Source organism: Mixophyes fleayi, chromosome 9 (assembly GCF_038048845.1).
Source record: "Mixophyes fleayi isolate aMixFle1 chromosome 9, aMixFle1.hap1, whole genome shotgun sequence".
In the NCBI taxonomy this organism is placed as follows: Eukaryota; Metazoa; Chordata; class Amphibia; order Anura; family Limnodynastidae; genus Mixophyes; species Mixophyes fleayi.
The window spans coordinates 116,293,626-116,303,857 of NC_134410.1; the positions used below are offsets into that span (position 1 = coordinate 116,293,626).

General features: G+C 44.1%; 1 protein-coding gene across 3 annotated transcripts in view; it reads right to left on the minus strand.

Moving 5' to 3' along the window:
• The window catches only part of PKN3 (protein kinase N3), a 23,094-nt gene extending 15,587 nt beyond the window's left edge, over positions 1-7,507 (minus strand). The window contains exons 1-6 of one of the 3 annotated variants that reach the window (XM_075185141.1): positions 7,386-7,507; positions 4,475-4,757; positions 2,472-2,626; positions 753-1,019; positions 449-659; positions 168-350 (exon numbers count right to left, since the gene is read on the minus strand). In XM_075185141.1, the coding sequence (XP_075041242.1) occupies positions 168-350; positions 449-659; positions 753-1,019; positions 2,472-2,626; positions 4,475-4,757; positions 7,386-7,427 (1,141 nt within the window). In that variant the 5' untranslated portion in view covers positions 7,428-7,507. Of the gene's footprint in view, positions 1-167; positions 351-448; positions 660-752; positions 1,020-2,471; positions 2,627-4,474; positions 4,758-4,843; positions 5,250-7,385 lie in introns of those variants that run through there. The other 2 variants (XM_075185140.1, XM_075185139.1) reach the window with 2 other exon arrangements.
• Between the last annotated feature and the right edge of the window lie 2,725 nt (positions 7,508-10,232).

Consider the following 10,232-nt stretch of genomic DNA (forward strand, 5'->3'; position numbering starts at 1 on the left):
TGCAAAATGGCCGCCAGCCAGCTTTAGCGGTGGCATGTGAAACTGAAATCATAGAGCCTAAAATTATCTTCAGAACAACAACACAAAGCTTGAGGTCCATCAAGACCTTTTCCAAATTCTAAGTATGTTGATCCAGAGGACGGCAAAACACACCTCCAAGTACTTACCACACAACTCATCTGACCGTAAGTAGCGCCCAGAACCTCCACGACCATAACTACTTCCACCGGTCCGATACCGCATGAAGTTCTTGCTTTCATTAGGACTTCCATGGGTTGAATTTGCCCGAGAGCGCCCTGGGACAGACTCTAGCAGTCCCTGGCATCCCAAAATATGGATTTCCAGTGTACCTGTTGGACAGATGAAGGGGGGGGGGGGGGAATAAGTACACAAATACAGTTTCCCATTTTATCATCTTCTGTGTTGCCCTTTATCACAACGATGATACCTGTCAGCGCAGTAGGTTTTATGAGAGGCGCAAGCGGTTGACCTAGACTTTGGTCTTTTCCCCACACACCGCCCGTGGACGGACAGCTCTGCAGATCCTGTTTGATAAGCAACTGTTTGGGATGTCCAGAGGGCAGCTCGGAGAGGCAGCGCTCCAGAGAGAGACGGAGAAGGTCAATTTTCTGGCAGGACTCATGCAGTCGTGACTGAGCCTGGGGGGGAAAGAGATGAACCTCAAGACTCAGCCTGTTAGAGACTAAACACAACAGAAAGCTCCAAGCCTTTCAGTCGCTGACCCAGCTCACCTCCGCCAAAGCCTTGCGGTCCTGCACTTTGCGGCCGCCTAGCAATTTGACGACATTTTTGGCGCCCTCTGCAACGGCGGCCTCCACGCGTAAGTGGCGCCTCAGCTCCTCCACGCGTAGCTCCAGCCGGGAAACGTTGTCCGAGTCCTGATCATCAGACGTGGATCCCGGAGACTGCGCCAGCTTCACGATCTGCATGCGGAGCAATTCTGTTTTTATCCGGCTGTCATGGAGCATCTGCTGAGCGGTGGCCAGAAGCTTACGGTCCTGTAATACATAAAGAACTAGGACTAGCTCTAACTATGGCCATCTGAATGCCTTTAGAACTAAAAAACACAACATGTTATGGTGAGAGCAAAGCCGTATCCATGACAACAGAACTCTATGCACGGACTGTTATTTAAAGTCAATCAGTCACATGAAAGAACCTTACGAAGATTTAATAATACATTTACATCTGCCCATTAATTATACTATCCAGCACTTTCAATAGACACAAATTGCTCCATTTCCAGTCACACTTTAGAAGAGGTTCAGCAGGCACATTAGTACAATAATATGTAGCTGGCCCTGGCCATTGTATGTTTGAGGAGAGGAATAAAATCACAATGGCAAAATTAAATAAATACTTATTTGATGTTTTATAGCGCACACAGTGGAGTTTCAGCCTAGAAAATGCCCATATTCACAGGACTCTGTAATTACTAGGAACTGTAGCCAGAACAGAGGCGGCCATTTTGTGCTCTGAGCCAATATTCATAAAACAGAGTCCAAGCTAATTACTGGTTCCTACTAGTGGCTGTATAGGCTGCAATCTCCTGAAGGCAGGTTGAGCTCACAAAATGACTGCTTCAGTTATGTCACCGACTCCTAATAATTAATAGGCTGCACTCTTATATTGGCTAAAGGGTGGCCACCTAGATGCACTTTAAAGTGGATATCAACTTTTTAGAGCCCCCGAAAAAAGCCAGAAATCCAGTCCCACGGATTTTCGCCTCCACTAGTGAAAATCAGCATCCCAAAAACGCCACTACGGTGACCAGAAATGGCCGGCATATGGTAACAAGCGGTGTGCACTCTCCCTAAACCGTGGACATATGTGTATGGCAGCAAAGGGCAGGGCAGAGCTGGGCAAGGTTGGGAAAATACAAAGACGAAAAAAAAGAAAAGAACAGATTTTGGACAAATATTCAATTTTTTGTTTTTATTTCCTTATCTGGAAAGAGGCTGCCTTAGTAGGAACAAGGATCCCAGTGGTCCAATCCTGCGAGTCTTCAGGGTACTCACCAGATTAGAGAATCACTGTACTGAAGGTAAGTAAGATAATTTGGTTGGCCTGTCCTTCCCAACCCCCCCTCCTTAACCACCCCATTTAAAACATTTTACATAAGAGGAGATATCTTTTGGTCTTACAATAGTCTGTTTGTATTTGTTGTTTGTTCTCGTCCATGCCGTTTCCTCTTGTAACAAGTAAAGAGTTTGAAAATAAAAATAATAATTTGGGTGGCCAAATTAAAGACCCCGCACACGCTGATCAACTGCAATCAAATGTGGTTCTAGACATAACTGATCTAAACTGATCTCATTCAGACCACATTTAATCAGGTCTGATGGTGGATCGTACGCATGAGGCAATTTTAAGGAAAATCAGGTCTAGATTGGGAAATCGGCCAACAAGTGTCACCACTTGTGTGACCGGCCTTAGCCGCGGTAACTCACCTTAGAAGCCCCACTGGAAAACATCTGAATGATATTCTCTGCCCCTTGTCGGACCTTGTTCTCAATATGTAACTGTCTTTTCAGAGCTTCCACTCGGCGCTGCCTTGGGTCCTGGCTCTGATCAAATATACAGGGGTCCGGGGAGACTGTTCCATCTGCAAACAAAAAAAAACCCAAAACACATTTGTTAAAAAGCTTCTGCTTTAAATTAGACCTATCAATTGGCCACATTTGGAACTCCCTGCCCGCCCAATCGGACTCTACCCCAACCTGGGATCGTTCAGACACTGCCGCAAAACTCACCTTTACACACTTACCTACCTGGCCCCATCCTAAGACAAATCCTCCTCACGCTCCACCTCCATCGTCTTCGTACTACCCTAATCCTCTTAATATTAACGCTCACAAGTTTCACCCTCTCTCCCTCCTAACCCTCTGTTTCCATTGTTCTAGTTATGTATTTTAGGTGCTTTCTTTATAGTCTCTTGTATTGATTTTTACTGATAATATGGTCTCTCTTGTCCCTTACTTATCTGTAACTTTTTCTCTGTTTATTTCCTGTTGATCGTGCGGCGCTGCGGATTCTGTGACTCCATATAAATAAAGATGGTGAACAGTCAGCTGTTTTTTTTGTAACTTTCATGTTCCTATAAGGATATTTCAATGCTGGTACTCTGATTGTTAGATGGTGCGTCATTTAATGGGTATTACGTTTCCGAAACATGACGTCATTTAGGATATTGGAATCCGCGTCTCAGCTGAGTGTAAGCAACTATGTTCTGTAATCCCCCAAATGTGTCTGCTTACAATTATTATTATTAATAATCTTTATTTATTGGGCGCCACAAGGTATCCGCAGCGCTGTACAGAGTACAGACAGTGGATCATACAGGGTAGAACCATACAGAACAGTAAACAAAAATATCAGGACTTCAAAGCTCCCAACATAGCTTACACATTGAGGATGGTGCAAAAAGTAGAGAGACAGGAGGGAAGAGGGCCCTGCTCATGAGAGCTTACATCCTAAAGGGAGGAGAAACAGACAAGAGGCACAATGGGGAGATAGAGGGGATCAATTACAAGAGAAGCAAGTGGCGGGGTAGGGGGAAGAGAGGTGATGGAGACAGGCATGGAGAACAGGTTAGGTGGATGGCTGGTATACTTTGAGGAAGAGGTGAGTTTTAAGTGCTCGTTGAAGGTGCATAAATTAGGGGACAGTCCGGGAGAAATCTTCAATTCTGGAGTAGGGTGAGGTGATCAGCGTGGAGGAGAGACGACGGTCATCGGCCAAACGCAGGGAACAGGAGGGAGTGTGAATGGAGAGGAGGTTGGAGATGTCAGGGGCAGTGGAGTGGGAGAGGGCCTTGTAGGTGAGGAGTTTGAAAAGGATTCTGTAGGGGAAGCGGAGCCAGTGAAGGGCGAGGCAGAGAGGAGAGGCAGAGGAGGAATATTAGTCTCACAGCAGCGTTAAGTCTAGACCTGAGGGGATCAAGGTGGGAGAGGGGAGGAGAAGGTTGCAGTAATCAAGACGGGAAATGATGAATGTGTGGATAGTATAAAGGGCCAGATGCGGGCTATATTGTGGAGTTGGAAACAACCGGATTGGACGAGAAACTGAATGTGGGGGGGCAAAGGAGAGAGAGAGGAGTCAAGGGTGACTCCCAGGCAGCGGAGTTGGGGAACAGATGAGATCATAGTATTGTTAACAGCGATAGAAATATCAGGATGGAAAGAAGATCTAGAAGGAGGGAAGACAACGAGCTCAGTTTTGGCGATGTTAATTTTGAGAAAACGTGAAGACATCCAGGTACAATAACATTACACTGACTTATAGAAATGGTGGTGGCAGAGTTTAAAAAATATATTGTAACATGTTCAGTTCTGACAAGTTCCCAAAACTATCATATTTGTGTGAATTTTACCCAATGAAGACATTTAAACTAATATTTAGCGGTCCTGTAAGGTGCACCCGTCCCTCTCCCCGATCTCTGCCATCCATGTACCTTGCTTGGTGTCTTTTTCCATAATGACGATCCTTCCGTTCAGCTCCTGCAGGTGGCGATGCAGCTCCTGTAAGCGGCGATTGGACGTCTTCAGCTGACTCTCCACATGGCTCTGGTGTTTCTTATCGGTGGACACCTTGCGCAGGTTTTCAGCCCCTTCCTTTATCTTCAGCTCTCGCTGAATCTCCCTTTTCAGCTGCTCCCTGGAGTCCTCCAGCTGCTGCTGGAAGCCTGGATCCAGCAGCTGCGGCCCCCCGTTTCTGAGCTCCATTCTGTGGCCGCCCTGCAGGACAAAAGGGGACATTGCAACCAAGGGCTGACTCCAAGGAGTTAATGCACTTTGCAGGTAACTCAAGATAGGCGACTCACAGCCCGCTGAGATTGCACCTGTATATCGCCCTGGGGAAATGCAAACATACTGGAAATATTTGCAGGAAACTAACATGTAACTTTAGATGTCACCTGGCTGTCACGATGGGAGGGGCGGCTGAAACACAGGACATTATAGCCGGCTGCAAGGGAAAACATTTGTTAAAGGGGGGTTTAGGAACTTTAGCAGACAAGTCGTCATTTCCTGGAACTGCTTCCTGTTAATGACCACGGCTGACTCAAAAATCCTGGGACACCATCCAACCACATCTCGTACAAAGAGCCAGTGTCCAGTGTAGTGAAACTACCTGTATCCTCAATATGCAGTAAGCATAAGCAGCTATACCTTCTCTGCTCACTTAAAATACACCATTTCACAGCTGACATGCCTCTATCCCCTCTCCTGCAGGACTGACAACTAGCACAGTGTGTGGGTCCCAGCGCCTGGACCCCACAATTCACAAGACCACCCCCTCCCCCCCAAAAAATAAAAAAAAAATTCAAATACCTCATAATTGTCAATGATAAAAGTTCAAATGTTATTTTTAAATAACAATCATTGTCATCTTTCATAGATTATTAGGATGAAGCAAACTAAAATAGATCATTTTTGTTGACAGCATTTTATAACATATTACATCTCCGGAGAGTAGATCTGTTCAGAGCAAAATAAACATAAAATAAGAAAAATGCAGCCGGCTACAATCTGCCTATTTACCATACACAGCGATGGTCAGACTGTACAGATCAGAGGGTTCTCGCACAGTTTGACAGCCAATGACATATATATATATATATATATATACACACGCCGCTACAATCATCAATGTACAACAATCTGCAGCCAGCTCAATCAATTACCTATTCATCCCAATCAGACGATTGGGCAATATACAATGCCATACCGGATCTCAGGGTGTGCAGATAGTGAGTCAGTCGCTTAATCTATAACTACCAAATTGATTGGAGATACATACTATTTATTATTAACTATTATTATCACTTATCTACACTTTAAGGATGCTTTGTATTCAGTCTGCAGGGGGCCTTCTGCACTATACAAATAGCAACAACAAGCACCTAGCTAGAGAAAACAAGTATACGCATTGAAATAGAGCTCATCACCTAGACACAGAGGAAGTGCAGTTATTTTGTGGGCTAAACCAGGATTCAGCCCATCAGTACACATACCCCTCAGTGATGTTTCTAGCCCCTGACAAATTTTTAAGCTGCATTTTGATGAATATTGGTCCACCTCACAAAATGGCTTCCTACACGGTGCCTAGGAGACAGGTCCATTTAAAGCTGTGCTACACTGGACAAGTTAAGGCCCTTATAAACAGCTTCTGGGAGTAAAGCATGACAGGCTTTCAAATAAATGACGTAGGAATTTGCAACTGTCTGACTGCATCCATAATAAACAAGACAGGTGCACTTGTAAAGCTGATATATGGAAATCAGATGACGTACCTGGGTTTCGGAAACCTGGTGGGAAGCAGGGAGACAAAACAGGTTAGGCCACCTGCCAAGGGATATTTAAAGCTTCACTTTATTAACGAGGGTACGCCACAATAAAACGTGTGGAGAGCTAGTAACTGGAGCTGGGAGATGAGGTGTAATGAGAGAGCATAAATGGGAATGGTACTGACAATATACATATGTGTGGGAGGGAAGTGTCTTATAAAGGTTACTGATAAAATATACCAGCTGTGAGATTATCCAAATAGAGCACTCAAACCACATAACTGCGCGTTTCAAATACTTAAATACAAATAAATAAATGAGAATTCTGAACACTGTACACCAGTGGACAAAGGGAATATTGGCATATGGATACTATATACAAAACAAATATGTGTCAACATGCAAGTTCATTGTTGAGGGACAACTTGTAAACAAACAAAACACAACCGTAAAACTTTAAAACACCTAGATCAAGTTGTTTCTCTTTAAAAAAAGGTATAATTGCCTTGCTTTTATATTCCACATTAATCACTTACCTGTTCATGAGTAGCGTTGATTGTGCTTATTTTTACAGCCCTGCCTTTTAAAATGATTAAATATGTCACTATCTGCATCACCGCCAAAGCTTGACAAATCACCAATAACACACATAAAAGACATGATTTGTTACATGTACAGTGCAAAGCACACCATGTACTATTAGGGGGGAAAGTGGACACAAATGCAAAATTTCAGCCATATAAGGAAGTTTTTGTACACTCAGGGCGCTCCCAATCCTAAATGTATCAACTGTTTGAAAACAAAGTTGAATTTGCATTAGCTGGTAATAATGCACATGTTAAAGACCCATGCTACAGACATAGACACATGTATAATACAAAGTATAATATAAAGTATACTATAAAGTGACAGGTATGCATCACACTGTATAAGTATTCACATGCACAGGGTTACACCTGTATATACAGACATTAATATAACACAAGACTATAATGTATATGCAATGTACACACTATAAGCAATCCACCCAGCTGTCACTAGCACGTCCCTGGGCTCTTAGGACCCCAGATCTCCAGACCTGGCTCACCTGCTGCTGCTGCTGCTGCGGCTCCCCAGCCATTTCCCTCCGTGCACCGGGGACCTCCCCCCTCTCCGCTCCCCTCCCAGTAACTTCAATCTTCCCGGGGGAAACCGGCTCCGCCCAGCGGGGGATACCGTGTACTGCACAAGCCTAACGGGAAAGAGGCGCCACCTAGCGTGGACACCTCAACACTGCTGCCTCATCTTAACGGTCATTAGCAAGACAGGAATATAGGTCTTGGCTTGTCAGCGACATCTAGTGGCCAGATAACTAAGAACACATGCACCTGCTTTCAAAGAAGAGAACACGCCACCTAGTGGTGTTTCCCCAAATAGTATCCTCTGCAGGTGGTAACACTTTTAATGTTATAAGTTTTCTTTTTTTGTAGCTAGGAACAAAGGCATAATTACCAAAGTAGCAGTGGGTGCAACTGCATATTTCTATGTGTTTTTCTAACCATTCATCATCAGAGGCAGCAGCTATTTTTAAAGCACCACTAATTCCGCAGCGCTGTACAGAGAAATCACTTACATCAGTCCCTGCCCCATAGGAGCTTACAGTCTAAATTCCCTAACATACACACACGAAGAGAGACAGACTAGGGTCAATTTAATAGTAGCCAATTAACCTACTAGAATGTTTTTTGGGGGAGTGTGGGAGGAAACTGGAGCACCCGGAGAAAACCCACGCAAACACGGTGGAGAACATGCAAACTGTACACAGATAAGGCCAAGGTAGGGAATTGAACCTTTGAACTGTATATAGGACCCTTCCAAAATGCTGATATGGGGCTCACAAATGTCTAGTTATACCCCTGGCTAGAAATATTTTAATAAACCAATTCAAATTTGTCTTTAAACCCATTGCCGTTTTACATTATGCCAACAAAGTCACTAATTAACATCGATTTGCTAGAATCGCTACTTAATACACTTACCCCCATACTATCTCATATTATAGTAATCACCAGAATGATTCTGCCTTGTATAACAGTTGCCACTGGTCACTGCATTGCTGTCAGACGCTGCCCCCCAGCGGCTCCTTCTCTGGGTGCCGGCTGTGTGCACCTGTTGCCTAACAATGGGACGCAACTTCCGTCTGCCTCATCAGCCGGTCTGTGCATCTGTTGCTAAGTAACGGGACGTGATTGTAGGCTTTCCTATTGGCGGTCAGCCGTCGGGTGACGTCACTGACCGCCTGAGAGCTAATTGGACTCTCCATGTAAGGCAGACTCTGGCACCCCTCCAGTGCCAAAGTATTGGGTCATACATTTAGTTTGGTTCTGTTCCAGTGTGTTTGTGTTTAGTCCTTCCTGGTTTGATTCATCCTTGATATTCCGGTTCAACTCCTGCATATTCCTCACTACACTTCTACCTCACGATTCTGGTTCTGTTCGGATCTCCCGGTTCTGACCTTGGCTTCACTGACTACCCTTCTACCTCAGGATTCTGGTTCTGTTCGGATCTCCTGGTCGTGACCTTGGCTTCACTGACTACCCTTCTACCTCACGATCCTAGTTCTCCTTAGATCTATTGGTTCTGACCTTGGCTATCATGACACTACACGTGTTTAAGCTACCTCGCTAGCGACTGGCATAGAGGGGCACAACCTGCATGTCCAAACCTTGCAGCGAAGACCAAACCTTCTTGTGGGTAGCCCTGGTGAACACCGGGGTGTGTTAGACTCCGTGCCTCTTTGCTCAGTAGCGCCAATTGCTGTCAGGTGTTCATCCATAATTTTCCAGGGGGCTTGTGACATTTGTATTCTGGCTACCAGAAAGGGATCTGCTTTATATATTGGTCACTACAATGACCTTGTTGGCACCAGAATGGGATTCGTACCTGCAGGTAAAGCACAACTGTCCATTAATAGGACACCTGCAGTTAAAGAAGAATACTAGCCCGCTAGAGTTGGGCTACTCTTGGAAAAATACTTTTGATGTCTATTAAAGGGGTTGTAAACTCAATGCCTATGACATCCGCCTGCAAAGTCTGACAACTTTCGGACAGGATAGCTTTAAATTCCGTGCCGTAGAAGGAACCTGATTGGTTGGGAGATGCCCAACTATTACCCGTTTCTCTGTGGAGTGGAGACTGAGAGATGATTCTGGGAGTGGACAGTTTATTGTGTACATGCTGTGGAAATAATAATACTTATGCAAAGGATTGCAAACCTTAGCAGGTCTAGTAGACCCAATAAGGTGGTGTTTCTGGGACATAAAAGGTTAAGAAAGATTAGTACTTGTTTTATGAAAGTCTGTTGAAATCTTGTGGCTAGATCTCTTCCCTGATTCTGTGCGTTTGATGTCGCAGGTGTTCTCTAGCTCTAGAACTGTTCATGCGTAATTTTCATAGCATTTTTATCTTGTCTTTATTCTGGCTGCAACAGCTCACAGCTTATAATGAACAGTTTGAAAGCCACGTGTGACAGGTCGGCTCAAATATAACGGATTTCAGCTGAAGAGTGTTAGAATTTAGTGGTTTTAGACACTTGTCTAAAACGCTGCTGTTAGTTTTTTTTGAAAACCGTAGCAAGCGAATAAAGTGCTCATGGGACATTCTTTCCTATTTTACTCCAATAAGAAATAATTGCAATATAGAGCAATTACACACTGTAATATTTATACATGGAGTGGCCCCACTGTGGCAGAATTGGTTTCACAATGTCCTTGCATGTATATAACCTATATATATATATATATATATATATATATATATATATATATAATCTCCATATATGCACATTATATTCTGTTCTTAGAGGTGTTAGGAGGTACTAGAGAAAAGTTTCCAAAAACTGTGAGACCTTACACACCAAAACGGTGTGTGGCCTGTTATTTGGGGT